At 42.0% G+C, this 27932-nt stretch overlaps 1 protein-coding gene across 1 annotated transcript in view; it reads right to left on the reverse strand.

Moving 5' to 3' along the window:
* Positions 1-27622, reverse strand: part of LOC144683575 (differentially expressed in FDCP 6 homolog) — a 169443-nt gene extending 141821 nt beyond the window's left edge. Inside the window, exon 1 of the mRNA XM_078546726.1 lies at positions 27343-27622. Within this exon, the coding sequence (XP_078402852.1) occupies positions 27343-27438 (96 nt within the window). The 5' untranslated portion in view covers positions 27439-27622. The remainder of the gene's footprint in view (positions 1-27342) is intronic.
* Between the last annotated feature and the right edge of the window lie 310 nt (positions 27623-27932).

The raw sequence follows: 27932 nt of genomic DNA on the forward strand, positions 1-27932 counted from the left end.
AAAGTTGGCTTTTAGCCTCAGCCAGATAGAGGTCAGTTCACCAGACAACAGCAACACCCCAGTCAGCAGGTTTGATGACAACGTGACTAATTTTGGCTTCACTGAATTACAGCGTATGCTTTCTAAACATACAATATAAAGTTGAATATTGCTTTGCATTGAAATCTTCTGACGGAATAAGAATTTTCCACCCTTTCTTTATATATTCACACAATTCACTTTAATGGCTGTTAAAATTATGCTGCTCACAGCTACAATTCCCTCTCACTAAACCTACGTCTACATGAGCAAGAGGTGGCAACAGATATAAGATCAGCCTCTGTCCAGTTTGCTATTTCCCTGGTGGTATTGCTGCCAGAAGAGGTTGGAACACCTGGCAACAGTACCATTGACTCATTCTATTCTTTATCAACGTATCTCTGTCTCCGTATGCAAAAATCTCCTCACCAGCAGCATTTGGATGTGACTGAAAATCATAAATTAAACAATGCAGAATTACTAATAACACAAGGCACAAAATCATAGCATTCTGTTATTACCTTGATGAAAATGGCACCCAGCACTCATATTTCAAATACACTATAGCATACCTGTAAATTAATATTGAGTATGTCTTCTGAAAAGAATCAAACAGAACATGTGGAATTTATCTAAAGGAATTAGTAAAACTTGTGGATTTGAGAGACAGCGGAAGATGTATTGTTTACACAATTGATGGCATTGATGTTAATTGTGCAAATTTTCATCTCTTTCTTACTTGCAAAAAATTTAATATACCAATGTATAAGTTGCATCCCCAAGTTTACAGTCCCGTCCAGGTTTTACAGCAATTCAGTTTTCTAAAATGTTAAATTCCAAACATCTTTACAGACTCTTAAGACAACTTCATAAACTCATAGAAATGTACAGCATAGAAGGAGGCCATTCAGCCCATTGTGCCTGTGCTGGCTCTTTGAAAGAACAATTGTGCTTAGTCCCACAGCCCTCTTTCTGTCTGTAACCATGCAAATTCCTCCTCAGGTACTTGCCCAACTCCCTTTAAAATTATTTATAAAATCTGCTCCATCACCTTTTCGAATAGAGCATTCAAGTTCCGACAACAGAAGTGAAAACAATTCTCATCTCCTCTCTAGACCATTGCACAGTCTTCAGGTTCTTTGTTCACTGTTATCCAAAGCTGCAATTAGTTCACCAGACCATCTTCCTTTTGGTTCTCTTTTGCCTAGATTGCATAGGCTGTTTACTGAGCAAACCACACCAGTCTAGTAGTGGAACTTTTAATAGAATCTGTGCACTTTGACCTATATTGCAAATCCAAAACTAATACAAAAACATTTTAACTCTGGAGGCAGTAGAATTTTGTGTCACAAGAGCTCACAGTGAGCAGGTATGGAATTCTGCAAAGCCCTACATATTTCTTCTCTCCTTAGCCACTTTGCCCAATTCTCTAATTTTATTTTGAGTTTCTTTGTTTTCACTGCAGTACTCCCCACGCCCCCCCCCGCAAACTTTTCCTTCCATTCTTCAAGCTGTTGACTCCTTTCCTGGGATCCAGCTCCATGGGAGGGTTGCCACCCCTTCAGGGTTTGCCGGAAGTCTCCAGAGGTTGAAGATCAATCTCCAGGGCACAGCTGTGTGTGCAACCCTGGAGAAAAATCATCTGGACATTAAAAAGATTGGGATTTTTCTTTTCACTCTGTTTGAACATTTCTCTTTACCAGATATAAAAATATTGAAAATGGGCAAAGAAAAGGCTGAATGGCTGACAGTCAAGCATCATCCAATTACGTTTTGCTTTCCAGTTGGCATAGGAAACTTGTAAGTCACAAGGATGAATGTGTTGATTGATGAATGGCTGTAGCGTGAATGTAAGTCATGTGATGAAACCTCCAGGAATACATTTAATCACAGTTGGCAACCCTATTCCATGAGCGCTCTAATATCACCCAAAGGTGAGTCTTGAGAATGAATGTCAGCCTAATCCCGTCCTTATCTAACAATAATCAATGTGTCCCTACTGCAGAGATCACACAATAATGATCAGTGGTTGAAATCCTGAGACAATAGTCTCCTTCATAACCCAGAGATGCTGCTGAAAATTGCCGTGCTCCTACTGCCAGTCCAGCTAAGGCCAGCTAGCTTAGTATCTTCCAGATGTGTATGGATCAACCACTCACTGTACTCTCAATGAGTCATCAGGCTGGCCCCCTCTTAGCCCTTTTGACGTAAGAGTAAGCAAATATTATATTATATCAGTGAAGTTCTTGGAACTCTTTATACTTGCCTAATATCTATTCAGAATTGACTGATAGCCTCACGCAACAATGCCACAAAGCCTTCATAAAAATCAGTGCCACTTATATCCATGAATTTAACCAGGAGGCTGTCCACCACCTTGTTAATATCCTCTCTGTATCTGGACCTCTGTTACAGGAGGAGACAACCAAAGTAGACAACTCTATGGCCTCGCACAGTCAGCACTGGCATTGAAGTAGGCCCAGAGGTTGAAGCCAAGCCATTCTCCCACTTGTTGCTTTGGTGTTTGTTCAGCACTCTGCCTGATGGCTCAGGTCAGCACCTTATTGATGCTGCAGAAATCAGTTTTGCTTTCTGATGCATAATAGTTTGCTTTATTTGAATTCTGTATTAAAACTTGAAAATCAGCAATTTTTATGCTATGCCATATAATGAACCAACAATATATCAACTCTGTGCCATTCCCAAATAATGTGCTAATGTCGACTGTGGCCCACTGTATAAGGCAAACTTGTATGTATATGGTGAGGCAACACTACAACATTTTGCCACATCAACAAGTGGGGGAGGGAGGCTCATTGCACTTCCTTTATCAAGATATAATCTTAACAGCACATTGGTGGTATCTAGGACACAGTTATTTTCTCAGCTTAGTTTTTAGTCGAAGAATTCAACAACAGAATGACAGATGCTGCCAGTGATTTCACCAATTATTGGTGTAAGTAGAAGCTCTACCCCAAAAATGTTCAAGCTATTTTTCAAGAGTTTGGTCCATCTGGGAATAAATCAATTTGCCTCTCCTAAAAAGCCATAAGTTCCCATGTTCCTGTTCAAGGAGAGAGGCTACGGTCGGTTTAGAAGAGGACATTCTCTCCTTTTCCTAATGTTCAATGTAGCCACCATTGAAACTTGTTTAAGTGTGTAAATTTACATTCCTTACATTGTTGGTATTTAGTTTCAGCTTATAGAATTAATGAGTGGTAAACTCTTATTGTAAATAAGCCAAATTTGATTTGGCATCCTCATAGGCAGCACCATTGACACAACTGGAATTTGACACAACTGGAATTTTTAACTATAGTCTCTTCCCCCAGTTTCATTTTGGTCAAAATGTAATTGTCCCATTATTTTATCAGCCGCCATATAAATTGCAACAGGACCATTGTTCCCAATGCATTGATACTGTACTTCCAGAACCGTAAATTATGTCGCTCAATGAGCAATTTATGTAGTCTAGGTAAATTATTTTCATCCTACAGTACATAAGCCCAAGGCACACTGGTGGTTAAGCGGTGGATACCCACTGAATGGTTGAACGCATGTTACACTGTTGTGACCTTGCGAGGCAGAAGCTCAATGAGCAGTTAAGGACCCTCCCACCCATTCCAAAGCTGCTTCCTGTGCATCTCTTAGTCAAGTTCCAACTGAGAGTATATGGAAGGCTCCCACATACAAAAATCTTTGCACAGTTATGGATCATTAACTGGCTGGATTTTGATTCCCCCATCTTTCGCTGGTATTATGGTTTTTATACAGGGGCCCGTCCTCCTCAGCTTGTGCATCTTTGATGAGTAGTATCTAGAATATTTAGCAACAGAAAAAATGGATTACTTTATAGGGTGTTTGTCAATCTTTTTATGACATAACTTCTCCATATATCATGATTTGACCCTGAAAACCCTTGAAGGATAATGTTCCGAGGTAAGAGGGTTTACATGATTATTTGGTTTGAGTTTAGTTTAAGGTCATGAGAATTGGTTCAATGGCGTCAATTTTGGCGTTAAGAATAAGGTAATAGGAACAATGCAGCAGGGCCAATCAGAAGCACCATGACAATATTTTTAATTCCAAGGAAGTATCAAGTTAGGCTACAGTAATTGGAGGATCTATATCATTCAAAGAATGAAGGTAACTGGATAGAATGGTTAATTTTTAATTTTTTTTGTGTTTTCACATTATGGCAGCACAAACACAAAGATTCAATAGCAAGTCTTGCTTCTGCAGAGACCTGGATTTTCGGCTCGGGCTTGGAAAACGCAAGTCAAGCCCATTCCCGACTTCCAAAGCCCAAGCCCACCTCCAAACTCCATTCCCTCCATACTTTTGTCTCCAAGAGATGGGGGTGGAGGGGTTTCAGGTTTTGCAAGCTGCAATGCAGTGTGGGAGGAGTGTGGGTGCAGAGGGCCACCTCAGTTCTCGGGGACAGCAGCCCAGCTCTCAACAACGTTCATATGCCCCCTAACCCTCACCCCACACCTTCTCCCACCCAGCCTCCATGTCCCCTCATATCCCCCATGCCCTCCATATATCCTCCATGGCCACTCGCTCAGTATCCACCATAGGCAGACCTCACAATTAACCCCCATTTTCCCAAGTTATAATTGATTTTGTTCTGAATTATTGTCTCTAAATGCTTCCCCACCACCATGGTTAAACTGACTGACCTGTAGTTGCTGGGATGATCGTTGCACCCTTTTTTGAACAGTGGCATAACATTTGCAATTCTCCAGTCATTTGGCACCATCTCTGAGTCTAAGGGAAATTGCAAAATTATGACCAATATCTCCACAATTTCCACTCTCACTTCTTGCAGTATCCTTGGATGCATTTCATCAGTCTTGGTGCCTTATCAACTTCAAGTACAGACAGCCTATCCAATACCTCTTCCTTATCAATTTTAAACTCTTCAAGTGTCTGGAGCATCTCCTCTTTCACCATGACCTGAGCAGCATCTTCTGCCTTAGTAAAGACAGATGCAAAGTATTCATTTAATACCTCAGCTATGCTCCCTGCCTCCATACATAAATGCCCTTTTTGATCTTTACTCCTCCTATTGGCCCTACTCCTCCTCTTACTACCCTCTTACTACTAATATGCCTAAGGAGATTGCATTCTCTTTTATGTTAGCTGCCAGTCTCTTCTCATGCTCTCTCTTTGCTTCTCTTATTTGCTGTTTCAATTCCCCTCTGAACCTTCGACATTTGGTCTGGTTCTCAGTTCTATTATCCATCTGACATCTGTCTAATTCATCTTAATTTCTATCTCGTTTTGTCACCAAGGGAGCTCTGGATTTGTTTGCCCTATCTTTCCCCTTCGTGGGAATATGGCCCCATCACACCTGCTACCTTGGTATCCCAGTGCTGCACAGCTACGCAATGCCAGAGGTATCACCAGCAAGCCGTATTCTGTCCTTAATTCAGATCCAATTACGGGCACTTTTCAGTTAACATCAGGAAACATTGGCCAGTGGTCAGTGGTCAATACTGATGATTTTTTTCCTCCTGGTCTGTGGGCAATAAATCAAGGTGGAGTATTCTTAATATCACTTCAGCTGAGAGTGGTTTTACTCATCTGTATGCGTCAGTACCATATTGTGGGGTCAATTTATTCACTGAATGTTCGCACTTTATAAAAATAAACACCAAGATGTTTTGGCAGGTATCAAGGCAGGAAGAAAGTGCGTGCAAGGGTGCAGGTTCACAATGATGGAACCAGGAAATCAGTAGGGGTACTATTATTGCAGTTGTTTATAAAAAAAAGACCTGCTGGACATCAAAAGAAACAAGAATACAGTTTTGCTTATTCGAAGAATGCCCGTAACAAAATAGGGTTGTGATCTTGCTAAGAATGGTCAAATAAAAGTAGGTGACAACACTCGAGTGTGGTGACACAATGGGCAGCTCATAATGCAGACTCACATGAATGGATGTGCACTGATGCATGAGTGTAAATCCAGGCAAGAAAGCTGAGCCCACAGAAATAAGAATGCTCTGATTAACTTTGCAAAATACAGATTAAGCTCACAAGTATGGTTCTTGTCATTTGAACATTTTTCTTTCATTTACTTTACTGATGGTTCAGATTTCTGAAATGTTTTATCAGTGAGAATCTCTCAAAATGCTGGTCAGGACATGGAGGAAATGCCTTCACTGATGGCTTTAGGCAAGCAAGAGATCAAGTTCTAGTGAGGAACTTGGCACATTTGGGAACTTAGGCCATATTTGTGCAGAGACAGAAGGGCCCTGCATCTTAGCCAAAATGACACTACAGCCCCGAATCCACAAGTCCCACCCCTGTATCTACCACCCACCTTTCTCGTCATGGGGGGCAATGAGGGCAGGATGTCTTTTGCACATGTGCAGTTCACGGAGGCAGTGGCATGTTTAAAAGTGCGGTTGCCTTCACTCAGAAGCAATTTTCATCAGCCATGTTTCTGAAACATGACTTATGGGATTTACGAATTTGAGGAATAGATCTGGACCTACCGGAGAAGTCAGGTTCCCTTTTGGTGATATCTAATACCCTTTTGGGATTGTTAAGAGTAGATGTGAATGTGCATTAAAAAAAATTCTTTCGAGTTATCAACAGTCACAGATTGCAACTCTTTCGAGTACAATCACAGTTCTTGGTTTCTGGGAGTGGGACATGAACCCACAACCCTCTGATTCAAAGGCAAGGGTGCTATGAACTGAGCCACAGCTGACACCTCGTGAATGTGCATAAAGGTGGACAAGGTCTGTGGAACTGTCAAGCTGTCAAACCATTTAAATCCCCTGCTCTTTAAATTTTTAAAACAAACAGCCTGCTATCACTCTCAGTTGAAAAGAAACAGGTGCTTGCAATTGCAATAGCTGTTGACATAAACCTGAGGGCAATCATTATAGGATTAGTGTTATCGTTATAGGATTAGTGCTGCTGCTGTGGCTCAGTTCATAGCACCCTCGCCTTTGAATCAGAGGGTTGTGGGTTCATGTCCCACTCCCAGAAACCAAGAACTGTGATTGTACTCAAAAGAGTTGCAATCTGTGACTGATAACTCAAAAGAGTTTGACTGCTTCCACAACCTATATTGTCACAGTGAGTGGGAGGGGGTGAGGGCTGTAAGTTCACAGTTTGATTGACAGCTCCAAATTATAAAGTGATTAGCTGTCTTTGATGTGGGGCTATGAATACAAATGTTTTTTTTCATATGGGATGAAGTACTTTAAGGGATTTAAATGTATTGAATTGGCTTTTAACAATGAGAGTGTGTTTTAATATAGTGAAGTCTGTAATTGATACTTTGAAATTTATTTTATTTCATTTCAGCATGGTTCCTGAGGTCTGCTCATGGTGGATACTGGCTGATTTGGGATGGAGGCCGTAAGGGTAAAGGGTGGTGGGTTCGGTGTGGTCATGGGTTGGTATGAGTTCACAGTAAGTTGGCATAGGGGCTATAAGTGGCTATGGGGATCATGGGTGGGCATGAGTTGATATTAAGTGGGCATAGGGGCTCTAATGAGGCCATCAGGATGAGTGGGGGGATCATGGGTTGGTACTAAGTTGGCATAGGTGCTATAAAGGGCCATGGGGAGTGGATAGAGGGGTATAGGTTGGCATGGAAGGTATGAGGGGCTATGGGGAATTGATGGGGCATGAGGTGGCATGGGTTGGCATGGATGGGGCATGGGGATGGGGGTGCAAGAGGTGAATTCTTATTATAACTGGAACAAAGTCCTACTGGGTTCTGGTGTATCAACTGAAGTTAAGGACTGAACTTAGTTTGGGTGGGGTGAGTAAGGGTGGATAATTTTAAACCTTCAATGCAACTTATATATTTTAATGTTTCATATGGGTAATATCTAGAATATGTTTAATATGTAGAACTAGGGGCCTCTGTTTAAAAATAAGGGGCCACTCATTTAAAACAGATATGAGGAGAAATGTTTTCTCTCAGAGGGTAGTGAGTGTTTGGAACTCTCTTCCTGAAGAGGCGGTGGAAGCAAAGTGTTTGAATGTTTTAAGGCAGAGGTAGATAGATCCTTTATAAGTAAGGGGGTGAAAGGTTATCAGGGGTGGGTAGGAATGTGGAGTTGAGTTTGCAACAGATCAGCCATGATCGTATTGAATGACGGGACAGGCTTGAAGGACCGAATGGCCTACTCCTAGTTCATGTTAAGTTAGAGTTAGATTAATTAAGAACAGGCTGAACAATGACATGTTCACTCATCCAGGTAAATAAAAGCGAAATACTGCAGACGCAGGAGATCTGAAATGAAAACATAAAGTGCTGGAAAAACTCAGCAGGTATGGCAACATCTGTGGAGAGTTGCGAGCCCAATATGACTCCTCTTTCAGAACTCATTTTTCTGATGCCAGACCTGCTAAGTCTTTCCAACACTTTCTGTTTTTATTTCACTCATCCAAGTGCCTGATGTTCACCTCAAAGCTAACTCCTAATATAAAATATAAAATCCATCACATTATTTTCCTCCTGTGTAACTGCAACTCACAAGAGGCTAAATTGGGATTGCAGTTCATCAGTTGGCATGACACCAGTGATTGGGGAGTGCCCAGCCATTACTTCATTCTGGCTGGATGTATAGGCCAATTGTGGAACCTCCTGTCAAAAATGAGCTCCTAAAGGAAGCCAACTTGGCTGTGATAATGAACAGGAGAGTCATAAAATTAACACCGCCCCTTGAGTTGGTGCTGACGGCAACATTAACTAAAATGGATAATTTCCTGAGACTACAACCACATTGAATGTCTACAACAGAATTAAAATAGTGAGAAAACTACCCCAAACCTCAATAGCAAAGGGCAAATAGTCAACTATGTTTATGTGTATGTGTGTCTCGATCTACCTTTGAAATATTTCTCCTTTTTTAATTGAAATTGTTAAATTAGTAGCATGCAGATGCATCCACAGAAAAGCAGCAAACCAGCACAGTACCAGTCAATAATTGAGTGATCACTCATTTGTAATGTTGGTGTTTTGCAATGCACAATGAATTTTAAGGAAAAGTAATTGATAAGGAGCATGCACTCTACTGAGTGAGTAAAATCTAACTCAGTTTGGGAAGTAATGCACCTCATGCATCTCATGTTCTACCCCTGCTATGTCGCACAGTTAAAGCCACTCTGTAAGCATTAGAGACATTTCATTTCTTTGTACTGAGCCTGGCTTGGTTCAGTGGTAGCATTGTTGCCTTTCAATCAGGCCATTGTAAACCTCCATAAGACTTGAACATGATTCTAGACTAACACTCCAGTGCAATACAGGGGAAGAAGTATACCTTTTGTACAAACTTTGTTACAGTAAGGCCCTGTACACCCAGCTCCAGTGAAGGTAAAAACATCCTATGGCACTACAACAACCATTTGCATTTATATTGTGCCTTTCATGTGGTTAAACAACACAGAGCCACACAGGTGGTTTTAGGACAGGTAGGAAGTAGGTTTTAAAGAACATTTTAAAGGAGCGGAGAAGGGCATTGGGAGGAAATTTCAGAGCCTAGGGCCTAGGCAGCTGAAGGCATGACCACAATTGGCGGGGTGATTCAAATCTGGAATGTGCAAGTGGCTAGTATTGGAAGAGCGGAGAGGGTTGTCAGGCTGAAGGAGGTTACTGAAGTAGGGAGGAGTGAGGACGTGGAGGGATTTTAACCCAAGGGTTATAATTTTAAACTGAGGTAAAAACAGAAAATGCTGGAAATACTCAATAGGTCATGCATCATTGGTGGAAAGAAACGGAGATAACTTTTCAGGTCTCTGGCCTTTCATTGCTTTCGAATGAGTATTTCCAGTATTTTTCTGTTTTTATTTCCAGCATCTGGAAATTTTTTGTTTTCTTCAATTTGAAGTGTTGCTGGACCATGAGTCAGTGTAGGCCAGGAAGCATAAGGATGATGGGTGAATGGGCCTTGGTACGAGTTAGGAGATGGGCAGGGGAGTTACAAGAAGTACAGGTGATTTCTCTCAATGTCTTGACCAACATTTATCCCTCGGCCAATACCAGTAAACCAAACCATCAAGTACTTGTCTCATTATTCTTTGTGGGACCTTGGTTTGAGCAGACTGCTTATCATGCTTTCCCGCATTACAACAGTGGCAAAATTTCAAGAGTGCTTTTTCGCCTGTGAAGCACTTTGGAATTTCCTGAGGATAGGGAAGGTGTTCTCATAAATGCGCGTCCTCTCTTCCTTGGTCCACATACATCTGGAAATCCCACATCTGCCAATTTGAAAAGGCTATTGGGTCATAATTACAAGCTAGTTTAAACTCTACTTTATCAGCTGTCAACATCTCTTTTACAAGGCTAGTTGATCCCTGATTGTATTTTTGGCTCGGATCTCCAATAGTTTGTTTAAATATGAAGAAAAATTAGCCCCGTTGACCATGCCATTATGAGGTGGAGCTTTACGTGACAATGAGAAAAAAGCAAAAGACATAGCAGTGACCAAATTTTCAATACACTCTCCTCCATTTCTCAGCTCTAGGGCAGACAAGATTCATCATAGTTGAATTTGCAGACCGTGTGAAACAGCCCAGCATGCACAGTTTGACAACTTATATCGTGCCTTTAACATAATACAACATCCCAAAGCTCTTCACAGGAGTGTTATAAAACAAAACATGACACTGAGTTGTATAAGGAGATATTAGCCCAGGCTTTTGCTCCTGAAGCAGGCAGCTCGAGTTGGGAAATTTGCTGGCTCGGAGATCAGAGGCGGCCACAGTTGTAGCCGAGTACCAAGGCAGGCTGTCTAAAAGGCCCCTGTCAGTACTCTGGGACTTCATTCCAGTTGTTTGCTTATAGTTTAAGCCCTCACCACTCACATCCCCACCCACTCCTTAAGTCACCTCTATGCCAACCCACGCCCTCCACCCACCCCCAATTGTCCCTCATATTCTCCATGCTAACCCCTGCCCCCACACCTCCCCCCCACCCCACAGCCCAGACTCCCACAAAAGGATTAACTTCTTTTGTTGACACAGCTGGAGAAAAGACAAAAAGCTTTATGATGTGGTAATAAGCTCTTTTTTCCTGTGATCTCTTTTGTCAATGGCTCCATGTTTATTTACCCAAGATAAAGAGGTGTCAGTGCTTGTAGCTTCTGTTATTAATACTTTAAAGGTTTGGCTGATAGACACTTTTATAGGGATGTCGCAACAGCAGATTTTGTTTAACAAAATGATGAATGGGTGTTCTTGAAACAGTTCCACACATGCCAATGTTACGATAGGGTTCATAATTTCTGAGTGTAAGCTGGGTAAATGGGTATGAAAGAGCCATAAATTGGCACAGAAGATGAGGGGCCATGGGGGTGGGTGGAGGGCATGAGTTGGCATGGAGGGGCATGGGTAAGATCTGTTACCCTGGAAAAGGTTCCCAAATCCAGATCTGTGAACCATGAGAAGCTGGCCCAACTCCACGAAAATTGCAGAGGGCTAGGAGGTGCCCAGGTCGGGAGTGCAGGGTGCAGGCTCACTACCCGCAACCTTATTCTGTGCCAGGGAAGATTGAATCCCAGAATCAGGTCCTGCCCGCCTTTTTTTGGTCCATGGAGTCGCACCGAAAATCTGGGCCAATAGAGCCAGATGACCAAAGCTTGATTTTAATGAGTATCTTAAAGGAGGAAAGCATGGTAGAGAGGCAGAGAGTGTAGAGAGGGTATTGCAGAGCTTAGAGTCTAGTTCAGACGACAAAGTTATCCTCGTATTCCATTCAGAGTTTATTTCAGCATTTTCTTTATAGTTTTCAAATCTGGCAGATTTTCCTTAATTTCTTAATGCAAATGGTGAATTATGCAAACTGAAATGTATATTCTTCCCACTTTGCCAATTTTTTCTTCTCAGGTAGCAGAGAGGGTGGGGTCTTAGCCACAGATTGCAACCAGACAACAACAAGAATGACGTGTGACATAACGATGGGCACTTTGTGGCTTATCCCCTCACTTGGGGAGGGTGGGGGGAAGAGAGGTGGGGGGGGGGGGGGGGGGTCAAACAGTTCATTTCCATATGCCATTCTATCTAAAAGCATATTCAAAAATTATTCTTAATCTCCCATGATAAACGAACCTAAGTGACAGGCACAAGAAAGCTTCATCCATTGAAGCTACTGTATCCCTCAAATCCCCAAATGAAAACCAGATCTGAGCATAGAATCTGCAAGAATGGCGTCCCTACAGATTCTCAAACATCCATGACTATTATGTAAATGCCTGCCAACGTTCTTGGAAAAACCACAATTAATAATTTTGAGCTGTGTTGGACATTTTGTTACAGTAAGTGCTCTGATTCTTATCCTGAGATCCTGGCAGGAATAAACTTGGGAATAGTGGATTGAATGATAAAAAAGACAGAACAGGGATGTGAGCTGTGATAAACAGAAACAAATAAATTCACACAAGTAGGCTGATTTTAAAAAGAGGACAGATAATAGCAAGAAGTGTCACACTATAACGCTGTACATTTCTTTTTCCTCTCTCTGTACACAAGTGAGAACTATTTCAGCGTTTCCATATGCTCTCTTACTGGGGTCACACTCAGGTGTGCAAGAAAACGAGCACGTGGAAATGTTGCACTAGGGAAAATCCTGTTCAATATATGGAAGCAGTGCACAACACAATTAACCACAGTGGTTAGCAAAGAGCGGCTGCAGAACAGAATGCACTGCAAACAAGTGGAAATCTCTGGTAAGTAGCACTGAGGGAGTAGCATCTAACTGAAATAAAGTTTAGACTTTTTGAATTTAACTTAGAACTTGGAGAACATAAAAGAGACTGCAAGTTAGTCAGCACTGAACAAAAGCTATTAGTGGAATGTAACTATAATTTAGCTATAAGTAGTTGCCTGAAAAGGGACTAATTATTGTAAAGTGGGAAGCAGAGTGAGCACTTGTAACATGGGTGTGGCTCAAAAAAAGTGTGTAAGAGTAGACAGTCTCTGCTGAAGCACAGAGTGATCACAGAACACCATGGAGTGCGAAGACAGTGCAAAAGTTAGGAATTTGGTTAGGGTTACCAACCCTCCAGGACTGGCCTAGAATCGCTAGGAATTGAAGATCAAACTCCAGGATACTGCTGTGTGCAACCCTGAAGGAAAATCATACGGACAGTAAAATAGATTGCTTTTCTTTGTCATTTTCTTTGAACATTTCTCTTTACCAGTTGTAAAAATATTCAAAATGAGAGGGTGGGGGGAAGCTGTTAGGCTGACAGTCAAGAATCATCCAATTGGGTAATGAGTATTTTTGCTTTCCAATCAGCGTAGGAAGGCAGTACATCACAAGGATGGCCGACAAATGGCTGGAGTGGGGGGCAAGTCAAGAATACATTTAATCACAGTTAACAACCCTAAATTTAGTGGGAATTGGGTGCTGAAGAGGGAAAGAGGTACTGCTTTTTGTCTCCAATACTTGTAGTGGTTCATGTGAGCTTGAGGTAGTAAGTATTTAACATTTTTGTCCAGAGTTTGTGTGTTTAATGCAAGTTAGTGTGTGGGGAGAAAAAACTTATAACAAACCAAAAAGTAGCTATAAATAATCTAGACTAAGATATGGCAGTGTGTCTGGACTGCAATATATGGGAGTCTGTGGACAGTGAGATTGTCAGGAGCAAACTTGTCTGCAGGACGAAATGTCTCCATTTCGAATCTCTCCAGCTGAGTCATTCAGCTGATGACATTACGACACGTAAGGCATGGGGAGCAGAATCTGGACAGCTTGCTTCAGGCCTTGGTCCCACCTCGGTGAGATGCAGGGTCAAAACGGGGCTGACATGGCCAATAGTGTGCAAGAGGAGAACCCATGTGAAATAGAGAACAAGGATCTGCAGAACCTGATCCTATTCAACAGGTATGATGTATTTGCTACCTGTGATGATAAAGATAAAGACTGTCAGGTGGACAGTCAGAATGCAGACCATAGAACCTTGGAGCTGGAGGCTGTCCGAAAATGGGACGAGGTGGGAGGGAAGCAATAATCCGGTAGTTATAGGGGAATCCAATAATTAGGGGTACCGATAAGGTCCTTTGTAAGCAGGGTCTTCATAAAAGCGGCAACCATCGTTAGATTACTGCTCCGCTCAAACTTTCCCCTGATTTTACACTGCTCTGCGTTTCTTGCCGTGTTTTCCACATTTTTAGTAAAGCCGGGCTTGGAGATCAGTGTCCCTCAGAGAGTTCTCTTGCAGCGGAGTAGGATTAGAGGTAGGGGCGAGGGAGGCCATGGCCCCTTTTTGTGGCATTGTTGCCGTATGGTAAGTTAAAGGTCCAGTTTGAATATGGGTGGATGAGAGAATGGGTAGATGGTTGAGGGAAATAAGCAAGGTGGGTAGGGTGGGTGGGCAGGTGGGTAAGGTCAGTTTTGGGGGATCATCGGGGCTAGGGGCAGGGGGGGAAGAGAGCTAGTTGGATGGTTGGGACGGGTAATCGGTGGGGGGGGTGTCAGTGTGAATGTTTGAGGTGTCAGTTCTGGAGTTACCTAGGAGTTAGAATAGATTTTAATCTCTTAATTTTTACTCAGACAGGTAAATCAGAACTGTCCAAAGTCTCTGACTTGAGCTCGGAGTTAGAAACATTCACAGAGGGTCCCAAGGAGCAGCGGAATTGCTCATCGGAAGTTCAGACTTTATAGGCAATTCTCATGTAGGTCAGTACATCAGCACTTTTGCAGGATCCCGACACACATGTCTGGTCGACCATCCGGTCTCTAATCATCCAGAGACCAGGTATGTTGTTTATCTGGTGTCAGGGTGTGGGACATTTCAAATCAGCTTTAAAAGAAATTGGAGAGGGAGGGGAGTTGAATCCAGTTCTCATGATCCACATTGCTACCAACAATGTAACGAAAGGTAGACAAGGGGGCTTGTTTGGAGAGTACCAGGAACTAGCAGCTAATTAAAGGACCTCCAGGGTTATCATCTCTGGATTTTATCCAAGTCAAGTGCAAATTGGCAGAGGGATAAGTGGATTACAGAGGTGAACATGATGTTGAAGGAGTGGTGCGGAAAGAGAGGTTCCATTTCATGGGGTACTGGCACCAGTGCTGGGACAGAAAGGCACTGTATCACTGGAGGGGCTCCACCTGAACTAAGCTGGGATCAGAACCCTAGTGGATTGGATATAGGGTGGTCACAAGAAATGTAAAATAGTAAATGGGGGCTCGGACGCAGGTAGAAATAGTAGTATAGATAATAGTTCAAAAACAAATAAAAGGGAAGAGAGTAGTGTAACAGTCACAAATTGTGCTCCAGACAATACTGAAAAAAAAAGTGCAAATTAAACAATGTAAAGTAATTAAACTAGGAGTGAGAGATAAGGAATGTAAGTAATACATCAGAGTTAGAGACAGGTTAGGGTATGTGGCCAAAATAAACACTTTTTATACAAACACACAGGATATAAGGAACAAACTGAATTGCAGGCACAAATTTAACTTGGAGGTTATGACATGGTAGCCATTACTGAAACGGGACCCAGGAAATCGATACACCAGGTTATAAGGTTTTCAGGAAAGATAGGGAAACCGGTAGAGGGAGTGTAGTAATCTTAATGATTAAGGATGAAATCACTTCAATTGTGAGAGGATATAATGAGAAATGAGCAGTCATTGGAGAATTCGTGTGTTGAATTGAGAAATAGAAAAGGGATTTAAGACTGTAGTGGGCATAGTGTATAGGCCCCCTGGTACCAGCTGTGGTAGTTTGCAGGTTGGTAAATGCAGAAATAATTACAGGCATGTAAATAATCAAAATGGCTAATGGAATGCTGGAATCATATCTAAAGGACTAGAGTACAAGGGAGTAGAAGCCATGCTTCATCCGTACCTGGAGTATAGACCACACCTGGAGTATAGTGAGCAGTTCTGGGCAAAATTTAGGAAAGGTATATTCATCTTGGGGGGAGTGCAGAATTGATTTACTAAAATGATAGCTAGCTTCCAAGGAGAGATTATACAAACTAGGGCTGTATTCCCTGGAATTTAGGGATTAGTGGATGATTTGATCAAAGTTTTCAAGATATTAACAGGAACAGATGGGGTACATAGAGGGAAATATTCCCATTGGTTGGGTAGTCGAGGACTATGGGACATGGTCTAAAAATTAGAGCCAGACCTTTCAGGAGTGAAATTACTTCAAAACACAGAGTGGTGGAAATTTGGAACTCTCTCCCACAAATCACAATTGATGCTAGATCAATTGTAAACTTTACATCAGAGATCGATAGATTTTCATTATTTAGGGTATTAAGGGATACGGGGGAAGGTGGTAATCGGAATTCAGGTCGCAGATCAGTCGTGATTTCATTGAATGGGGTGGAACAGGCTCCAAGCTGTAATTACCTAATTCAACACAGTCCAGGAATCATACTTGGAACATTGTTACTCATAATGGCTCTGTTTCAGTTTGGGAAATGTAGTTATCAACAGGAGCCATTGGAAATGCTGCACATCTGATGATGGATGTTTTAAACTTTCTAAAGACTACAGTCGGTTCCAGTATATACAGCCACATGGCAGGGCTCAGTCTGACAGGACGTAATTAAACACCAACGTTCTATGAATTTAAAATGAGTTTCAATATCTATCAGCAAAACAGCACTGTGGGTGTGTCAAGTCGTCCACTGACACAGAGCTCCTGCTTTTCCTCAATGGTGTTTGTGTAAAAGAAACAGGGGAAGAGTCAAGGCAGAGCATCAGTTCAAATCATAAGTTAGTTATGTATTAATGTGTGTTTTCAAAGAGAAGACAAGGGTTTATTCAGTCTGTGCAGAAATTGTACTGTAGCGTGGGCCATATGTTTAGAAGTTTCTTGGCACGTTCAGTGAAACATTTTTTAATATATCATCAGTGGTCCAGTAGCAGGAGTTCAGTCACCTCAGTAGCAAAAGCCACACAGTATAAGACTCTGAAGGAAATCACTACAACATCACCTTTACAAAGTTGATACTTTTTAATCCCTTTTGAAATTGCCAAAGCCTCATTTATACCAAATATCAGTTACTGAATACAAAAAGACACAGTTAGCTCAAACATTAGTGCTAACAGCTAGACATTCAAGGAAGGGATTATTCTATTATAAGTGGCGGACAGACAGACAGCTACAGTCTCCTGCACATTTCACAGGTACAGCAAGTGATTCAATGAAAGTTAGAATTTGTTATTTGTGCTTTGATAGAGTACAGACCGTGAATTTATACAACATCTTTCATGCTGCTAGGATGTCAAAAATTCACAATCAGTGTAGGCACTGTTATTATGTTGTTAAATCTGGCATTTCACTGATTTTGGGCCATTTAAACATATTGTGGTGATTGGGCAGCAAATTCTGCTATGCTCTGTGACTCTAAAAATTTTTAAGAGATTTTGCCAATACCAAGGAATATTTAGTCTCTCTAAATCAATTGTCCTATTTATAGGGAAAGATTGTGCTTAGAATCATAGAATGATTCAGCAAAGGAGGTCATCTGACCATTGTTCCTGTGCCAGTTCTTTGAAAGAGAAAATGTAATGGCTATGGCCTCAGGGGCGCCAGGAAACCACATTCTTCATGGGACTACTTTCCAATTTGCTGAGCTATGTAACATTGAAAACTGCATCACAGGTTCACTTTTCACAGTAATCCAGAATCTTGGACTAAATCCAGCAAATCCCATCATGGCAATGAGAATTGAAATTCAGTTTCTTTTTTTAAAAAAATCTGGAATTAAACAGCCTAGTAAAAATAAGAGTTACCATGAAGCTGTCACATTGTCAGATAAACCCAAATGGTTCGCTCCCTAGTGTCCTTAAGGGAAGGAAACATGTCGCCTTACCCAATCTGGCCTGCCTGCTTGCGACTCCAGTCCCACATCAATGTGGTTAACTCTTTATTGACACTTGAAGTGGCCCAGTAATCCTCGGAGTTATGTAAAACTACCCACAGCATTTTAACAGCATATAAATCCTGTTGTGGGTGAGTCCAGTCATTCTTTCAACCAATCAGACCAAGGCCCCTATGAAATCTTTTTCATTTATTGTACCTTTTTTTTTGTATTGTTTACCCTATAAAATACAATAATTTGTAGAATTACTAAATAAATAACTTGCATATATACAACGCTTTTTATGACCTCAGAGCATCCCAAATGGCTTTACAGTCAATGAAGTACTTTTGCAGTGCAGTGAAGTACTACACTGGAACATAGGGTGAGGCATAAGGTCCCTCAAATAGCAATATTATAATGAGCAGATAATCTTTTTGATGATGTTGGTTAAGGGACAAATGTTGGCCAGAACACTGAAATAACTCCCCTGCTCTTCTTCAAAATAGCAACCATAAGGTCTTAAGTGCACAAGTGAGAGGGCAAGGAGGCTGAAAACCTTACCTGAAAACTCTCCCTCAGTATTGCACTGGAGTGTCATCCTAAGTTTCCCACAGCCTCCTGTGGCTGACATATAAGAATTCTAAATTCTTATTGCAGCAGAGCCAAATTCATAAATTTCAATTGCTATTTTCCTCTCATCTGTGCAGTACAGAAAATTCTGGACTGAACTGAGCAGGTATTTGCCTATCAAACCTGCAGCCATAAACAGGAGACCTCAACCACATTTTGTTTTTTGCAACATTTTCTCCTCTCATTCTTCAACAGTTTCTGCAACCTTTGGGTAAAGTATCTTTGGATGAATGATTGGATTGATAAGAAAACGGACCTTTCTTTTCCTCCAAGTCAAACTCTAATGTCTAAAACTTTAGGTTTTAGTTTCCAAGCCTTGCATCAAGAATCTGCATGTCAGAGAAAGAGGGACCAAAATAATGCCTGTTGTTTTCATCAAGTGGAACACAATGCCCAAATCTTCCGGTCTCTGGAATGCCGTACCCCAGATGTACCCCTGAAGATGAACTGCTGGACCCGTGACAAGTCCCAGTGCAAGGACTCCACAGGAATTGCCCAGGATGTTTCAACTTCTGCTTGGCAATTCCCTTGCGTCCAGAACCATTTCAAAAAGTCTCTAACTCTGAGCTTGAGACGGAGACTTCAGGGAGTTCTGATTCACTTACCTGAATAGTCACCCAGGAAATGTTAGACAGAGGAAAACCATGTCTAAGTCCTGGGTAACTATATAACTGACCACCCCTCAAAATTCCTGACCCTCCGACTACCATCTCCCCCCCCCCCCGCCTCCCACACCTGCCACCCCAGACCTTTTGACTACTGCCCGAGCTGATCTGACCAATCCTCACCATCCAATTCAGCCGACAGCTTACCTAACCTACCACCAATCATCCTACTTACCCTGCCCAGCTGACACCCTACCCACTTACCTCACTTGCACTCATTTACCAACACACTGAAAAGCTACTGAAATGTCCTAAAGCTTTTCACTGTGTTAGTGAATGAAGACTTACAAAAAATATGGCAGATAGTGTCATTGAAAGAGGGCTTGGCTTGGCTTCCCCTGACAATACTACGCTGCAAAGAAGGACTCCATGAACAGGTAGGTTCCACATTTCTGAAGAGGTCCAGTTTGGACATCCGGGCCAGAAATGCAGAGCCCTGGCACTGGATAAAAGAATAGGAGCGGAGTGGCAATCTGACAGTGATCGCCACTCCTTGGAAAATTCAGCCCAATGTTTTGTGCACTGGTCATTTCACTGTCTTCAGGACTTTCCATACAAAATTGGGGCACTTACACAACAAATCATACTTTACAACATGCAAAACATGGTAGAATGTCTGAAAGAGACAGACAGAAATAGACTGTCCAATTTTCACCCCTTATTTCATGAAGACACTGACTGACCCAAACTGCAGCCCTGTTCCACAGGCACTGACTGACTGACCCACATTGAAGTCCTGTTCCACAGGCACTGACTGACTGACCCATATTGAAGTCCTGTTCCACAGGCACTGAGTGACCCACGCTGCAGCCCTGTTCCTCAGGCACTAACAGACCCACACTGCAGCCCTGTTCCACAGGCACTGACATGTTCCACAGTATTTCAAGAGTTGGACATTTATCACCTCTAAGCATAAACACAGTCCTAAGTCAATTCAATGATGATTGGGTGAATGCTCAGAGTGGTTGTGGAGAAATTAGATTTCTATTTGTTTTACATCAGTTTTATTTCCCAACGTATGCCACTGAGGTAGGGAAATTTGTCATAAATTTACAAGTAGGTTCGATCAGTATGGAAACTGGCATAAATTTCAGATCAAGGAAATTTCATCCCAAAGTTTCACACTGTCCAATTCCTACCCCCACCACTCTAAACACAAAGTACATGCAAATTGGTACAGATTAATTTTCAAATTATAAATTAGAACCATGCTAATCTTACATTCTTTTGTATTAGTCACAAGCATCTACAATATACTGAAAGTTTATTAAGTCCCATTACATATTTACTTCCTGTAACATTTCCTCTCTTGCACCCCTAGTGTTATAAAATGGCGTACCCTTTCACAGACCAAGCAATGCCACAAGAGGTCTGCTTGTTTCCCATAAAACTCTCAGAACTTTAGTTGATCTGAAAAAATGTTTATGGAGTCTATTAACTGTTTAGTTTAACAATTCCATCTCAATATAATGAATGCTCAACAGTATTTTTGTTCTATTTTAATTACCTTCATTTTTTTTTAAAGACTGCCACAGGGAAACCACAATCACTTTGACAGCTTGCAGTATTTTACAAAACACAGTTCTAACAGTAAGGTAGTGGCAGCTGCATTTATTACATATACATTCATTGCAAACAGTTCAGCCTAATCTATGAATTTATTACCATACTGACTAAATACTATTTGTCTGACTTTACTGAGATCAGTGAAAACTATGCTTTCAGTAATAACCTGATATGGGAGCAAGAGAATTAGAAATAATGGACTTTGGTAAGGGGTTTTTTTGGATGGGGTGAAAGAAGTGATACTATACTCGCCAGAAACCTTCAGAGAATTATTACAAGCAGCCACTGGAACTTTCCCACCTTCCTACAAGTATTTCAAAGTTAATCACTCATTACATATTTTCTATATTTCAATATTGTATTGTGATTTGAGTTAGATTGATTAAAGGTGAGAGGTGATGAAACCCACTGTGGAATTATGTGCCTTCTTTGTACTTGAGCAGAATTCTTGTTCAGTATGTGAATGTACCTCAAGTATTCACATTAATTTAGTACTGGGAATGTTTTATACTAACTTCACCACTAATTTGGCAGATATTTCTGTTTTAAAAAAAGACTTTTTAATTATAACTAGAAGCAGTGCAACAGCGAATCAGTGGGGGGGTCGGGGGTGGGGGGGGGGATGGGGGGGGGGGGGGGTCATTTTACCTGTACATGTTTGAGCTCTACATTCCTGTACGTGACCCAACATTCAGGCACCATGTGATAAACTGATAGATATGCTGTGCTCGTCTTTGACTTCCTACACCATTTCAACCAAGCCAGATGTAAACTTCCAGATCTGCATCTCATCTACTTCCTGGAAACTCTATAATCCTATGTTCGAAACACTGACTTTAACAACCCATAGCTGTTTGTACGATTTTCTTATCTGTATCTCTGACACATGTTCCACTTTATTCCATTCACTTTGCAGCAGTCTTTGCCTCTTTCATTTTCTTGCATTGTTTACTGAGCCTGTTTCATTCTCCGAGTTTCAAAAGCTTGTTTCCTATGATGTCTTTGTTTAATTAAGGTGGATTTTTTTGTCTATCTTCAAAAGGCACTTGTTTGTAGATTATTAACCCAATTGCTGTGTCTTTGTGATACCAGTTTTCACATCTTGGGCCAGATTTTCACTACCAAGGTGGGTACCTCAAGTCAGCAAGTGCTGAGGTGGGCTAGTTAGAAGGCCTGCCTCAGTTCTCTGGGACTACATCCCAGTTGCTTCAGAAGCTGTTAGGCTCTCTAGCCCTCACACCCCACCTACACCCCCATAGCCCCCCATACACTGCCTGGCACCTCATACCCTCCATGCTAACTCAATGCCAACTTACGTCCCCATCCAATCCCCATGGCTCCTCATACCTTTCATGCCACCTCCATAGCCACTCACCCAGTATCCACCATGGGCAGACCTCAGGAGCCAGGTGGAGATGAAAAAAAATCTCTAACAATCTAATACAGCTCTGACTTATGCACACAAGTGAAAAGAAACTCCCATTCATAAAACACAGCTTTGAAATCTCAAGTGATTAATCTCATATAAAAGCAAACTTTTATTCAAAGCCACTTTAAGCTGTCAATCAAACTGTGAAGTCAGAACCCCTGCTGAGATAATCGTAGCTTTCGAAACTTAGCCAGCGTTCATAATCACATAATAGTAGCCCTTGGGAAAATGTCAACAAAGAATTCTATTGAAACTGCACAACCAAATGCTACTGATTTTTTTCTGACCGACAGTAGATAACCAGTCAATCAGAGCAGCAGAGTCAAGGCTTTTTTTAAACCTCTCAGTTACAGCTGCAGTCTGTTAAAGTTTAAACAGCAGGGGATTTAAAAATATTCAGATCATGACAGTTATATAGACTTTACCTGCCCTTCAAGAGTGTTTACATCTACTCCATCAATTCGTGACTCTCCACACTGCGGGTTAAGGCCCTCGCAACAGCCAAAATGGAGTCCGTTTGAACTCAGCATTAAGCACAAATGGTGATGCTGAGTTCAGGTTTCCCTCCTGTGTGACACATCCCCTCCCCTTCTGCCTGCCAGCAAAAATTGGATCTGTCAGGAATGTTACGTCTGGGTCCCACCTGCCATTTTTAAAGGCCTAATTCTGCAAAAGTCCCAGCTCTTGATTCTTGACATTCATGTGAGGTTTTCTACATTCTTCCCCAATCTTTTTGTTCAGGCCTATGAAGGTATTTGCTTATCTTTCAGCATCGAGTTCCGATGAAGGATCTACATGAGAAAGGTCAACTCACTTTGTTTCTTTTTGTAGCTGCTGACAGACTGGCTGAATACTTCCAGAATTTTGTTTTCATTTCAGCGTTCAGCTTTCCTCTTTTCATCTCTGTCACATCCCTAGTCCTGTGCATTGCTGTGGGTGAGCTTGGTGAAGGCAAAACTGGGGATTTTGGATAAATTTGAGTACAATCCACAATTGCTTAAAATAATTGTGGTTAAACTAACATTTAAACACACACAATTTCAACAACTGTAACATCTATGAATTTGATCAGTGAAATTGATCCCAACTACTGGCCAGGTTGCAGTAGCTACCAACAATATCCCACACAAATGAAGAAAGAAGTTAGGAAGCTGCACGAAATCCAGGGGAAACCCTCTAAATCCACTGTCAGTATTAGATTTCACTCAGTAATGATCTCTTTTCTAAAGCCATTTCACTTAATATCAAGGGACTGACTATCCCTTTAAACAACCAGGCATTTTCACCTTCTGTATTTTAGCTTTGGAAATTTCCACAATTAAGCTGTGCAAAACAGGTCGGATTCTGTGCTGAGTAAGTCAGTGCATGCAACAATGGGTCATGGCACCCCTGAGCTCTGGAAAGAGTAAAAGTTCCCATTCCTCATTGCTAATAAAATGGCTTCTCATATGTGCCACTGGGTGACAATTAGTTTAATATTGGGCATGATACCCTCCTTGCCCAAATAGACTGCCAAAACTCACTGTCTAGGGTCACACATGAAGAGTGGCCACATGATGGAGCACTGGACGTGGCCAAGAAAGTGGACGTCAACAACTGGTTCCTTGAGTAAAGGAGAGAAGTCAACTGGAGGGGAAGAAATTGCAACAGCATCAGAACGTGGAGCTCTGCCTTTATGTAAATTGACACCCTGCCTCTTTGCAGCAGGCAGGCGATCCAGATCGCAGCCCACCACTGGGAAAATTGAGTCCTCGGTGGCAGAACTGCCTTAGGGAGCCATCCCAGTGTGGCTCCCTGCTCTTTGACTGGCCTCCTCCTCACCTCCCAGCCTGCCAGCCAGGGGCTGGTAAAATTCTACCCACACACTTTACATTTGACAATATCATAAAATATTGCTTAGATTAAAGAGATTGGTTAGTAATACAGAAACAGTGATACTAATAGATGAATCTTTCATAGGAATCGTTTTGAACCTCACAAAAATCAAATGGCATTTCTGGATAAGGAAATGCTGGAGGGGAAAAAAATCAGGCTGGCTTCTCACTCCTGAATACTACCGAGTGAGCCCAACTTGGAAAGGCTTGTCTGTGGACTTCAGATGAGGACAAGATTGAGCTTGACCGAATTCTTAATGAGATTGAAAAGTCTATTAACCCTCACTTTCAAGAATCACACATGAAGAATAGCCATTTGGAACAAAGAAACAGGAGTCAGACAGTCAGTCCCCAGAGTCTGTTCCATCAATCATATAATGGCTGATGCGCATCTTGACTCCATTTACTCTCCTTTCCTGCATATCCCTTATCTAATAAAAATCAAGCAATTTTGACACATGAAAATCTGATGCAGCATCCATATCCTTTTGGAGGTATGGGGGCAGTTGGGGTGGGGGGGGGTTGTGGGGGGGGGACGACCATGGGGAAAGAGTTCCAGATTTTCATTATCTTTGCTGTGAAGAAGTGGTTCTTGACATCACTCCTAAATTGACTAGCTAACCTTCTAAACTCATTGTGGGACTGTTCACTAAAATACAAGAGGAGCCTGTGGAATAAAGTCTTGTAGCAAGAGTCACCATTTCCAGGAATGTTGGGGAATCAAATTTGGGGGGAGTGATGTGGGGGCGGAGGGGGGGGGTGCTGGAGTTGGGGGAGCAGAAGAACATGGGTCTTTTTCCGTGGGTGGGTGATAATTCTTTTGATTATTTATGATGATTGAGGTTGAGACCTTACAACTTAGTGTATGGCTACAGTTTGAGAATCTCCCTTCAAAGACCAAAAGGATGATTGGTATGTGAAATCAAAATAGCACACCGGACCTTGTCATTATATTAATCAAAGGGTGGGAAGAGCTATGGAGTCTGAGAGTACGAAGGACAGTCACTAAACAATTCAGCTCTAATTAGTGTTGGGCTGAACAACAACTCAAACCTACATCCCCAAATTATCACAAACAAAAACAGAAAATGCTGGAAAAACTCAGCAGGCCTGACAGCATCTGCGGAGAGAGAAACGGAGTTGACGTTTCAAGTCTGTCATATTCGAAGTGTTAACTCTGTGCTTTTTTCCACAGATGCTGTTAGACCTGCTGAGTTTTTTCCGCATTTTCTGTTTTTGTTGCAGATTTCCAGCATCCACAGTATTTTGCTTTTATCCCCAAATTATCTCCTTGCTTCACTTGCTGGCTATACAAAACGTTAGGCCAAAAGTGTCAACCGTGGCATAACAGTAGCACTCAGTCAGAACATCCTGTATTCAAACCTCACTCCAGGGACCCAAGCACATAATCTAGGCCTATATTTCAGTGCAGCACAGAGGAAACTCTGCACTCTCTGACATGCTGTCATTCAGATGAGATGTCTGTCTGCCCTCTCACATGGACAGAAAAGATCCCAATGCATTTTTTTCAAAGAAGAGTTGGAGAGCTCTCCCAAAGCCAACATTTGCCTCAACCAATACCACCAAAAACAGCTTAGCTGATCTTCAGCTCCATCACTGTTTGTGGGCTCTTGCGGTGCACATATTACGGCTGAATTTCCCTATATTACAAAAGTTACCGTGCTTCAAAACTACTTTATTAGTTGTGAAGTGCACTGGGGATATCCAAAGATTGTGAAAGGTGCTATCTAAATGCAAGTCCTGTCTTTAATATAGTTTCTTTTAAACAGTGTAATACTGATGACCCCTCTTTCAATATTACTTGCAAAAAACAAAATCTTTTGGGTCTTTGCACCATCACTCTGACCAAAGTAGTGATACTGGAAATACTTTTTGTATACAATATCTAATCACAGCTCTCAGAAACATCTCCAAACACTTCACATACAGGGAAAGTTCAATGACTGTTGTCTAGATAGGAAAACTACACTCCAGGTAACTCTTAAATTTGCAGCTTTGTCTGTCATACGAAGCAACGAAAACACTTTGAACAGAGAACCTGTGTACAGTTTTACAAAGCTCCCCTTATACAGGTGGCTGAGCACTAATTTTACTGATTGCAATTCCCACTGGTAATTAGTCAGTTCAGACTAACATTGAAATGTCACTTTCCTCTCAGACAGCACAAAACGTGCAAAGTGTGCTGTGTTCACACAGCTTCAGGAGGCATGAACAATTTTTTCATTCTCCCTCCGACAGTTCTAGTGTTTTTTCCATGTACTCTGAGCCAACAGGACTGTCAATTGCACCAGCAGTAACAGGACTTCCTCTGCATTACCCTTATCTATTTTTAAACTGTAAAAAGGGTCTTGGCACGGGCTATTGAAAATAACATATCGGCTCTGATAACATCTATCTTTCAAATGTTATTTAGCATGTGGTTTAAACCTGTACGTTGAGAAACTGTCAAAATCAACTTTTTGCCTGATAAATGATCAAGTGCCCCATAAATTGAACATAACTGAAAAAAAAGGCGGCAACATTCTCCCACCAGCATCTAAAAAGGATGTCAAAACTTCAGCTGCATCTTTGATCTCACGCTACATCTTTCCAACAACCCTCTTTTGATCTAAATGTTGCACTAAAACTTGGGACGATCCAGACAGAGGTACGCTTACAAAACATGGGAATGAAATGTATGTGATCGGGTTAATCTTAGCAATAATTACACATGATTATGGGATGTTTAGTTTTAAAGAACCCGTGAGTCACAATTGCTTCTGCACTGCAGAAGAATTCTAACCACTTCTGTCTCGGTGTAACTGTGCATTTCCTGTGTGCGCGTTTCCCTGACACATATGAAGACGTCTCGTATAGACTGGTCCCAGTTTGAGTCTAAACTTGACATCACCTCATGTCTTGCAAGTGGAAAGTTTACCGGAGCCAACAAGTCTATGGTCAAAATAACACCAGGGGGACCGGTGATACAGGGCAACAAACGTAAGAAAACTTACTAACACTAATTTATTCAAATAGCAATAAGACACAAAAGGACACATTTCCACTTTAAAGCAACAGCCCCCAGCTCCTCTTTGACACATTGCAAACCAGTTGATCGACTTCCTGCCACTTAAGCACCATTAGAAACGTGCTCTAAGGGCTTTTTTTCTAAGTAGAAACACAAAAATATATAACCAGCAGCCTGTCACCGAGTTGTTTTAAAGCGTGCCCACATTCCACAATACCAACACCCTCCCAGTGCCAAGCCTCTAAGTTGAGTGTGTTACCCTCCCTCCCTCTGCCTCCCTCCCTCCCTCTGCCTCCAGTCCGCCCCCGCCGGAGCAGCTTTTACCTTCAGCTGCGATTTGGACACTTTGCCACTTTTCTCCACGTCCAGCGCAGTGAAGGCGTACCAGATAGACTTCAGCAGCTCGTTCCGCAGCTCCATCACTGCAGCGACTGCCACAGCCCACAGGGCACAACCCACTCTCAGCTCAGCTGCTCAGCTCCTCCCGACGTCTGCGTCCCCGCAGCCGGGAGCGAGCTGGCGCACGCCCCCGGCAAGAATCGGGGGCGCGCACCTGCCACCCAAGGGTGAAGGGATCGGGCATGAGAGCAGCTCCTTTCCTCGCTCCCACTCTCCCTCTCCGTGTCACAAACTTTTCAGCCTCACCCACACTATTACTCGTCCTTATATAGGATATATCTGTTCGCGCACACACTCACTTCGGAGGTTTTGCGAGGGTGTATTTATATATGCTCGCATTTATTACTGAGGTTTAAGGACCTATACGAGCGAAATGTTTGTTTGTTGGTAAACTCCTCCCTCCAGAGTCCTTGGGACAACCTCAGCCAAACTTGATTGGATGATAAGAGCAAAATACTGCGGATGCTGGAAATCTGAAATAAAAACAGAAAATGCTGGAAAAACTCAGCAGGTCT

This window comes from Cetorhinus maximus, chromosome 8 (genome assembly GCF_964194155.1).
Source record: "Cetorhinus maximus chromosome 8, sCetMax3.hap1.1, whole genome shotgun sequence".
Classification (NCBI taxonomy): Eukaryota; Metazoa; Chordata; class Chondrichthyes; order Lamniformes; family Cetorhinidae; genus Cetorhinus; species Cetorhinus maximus.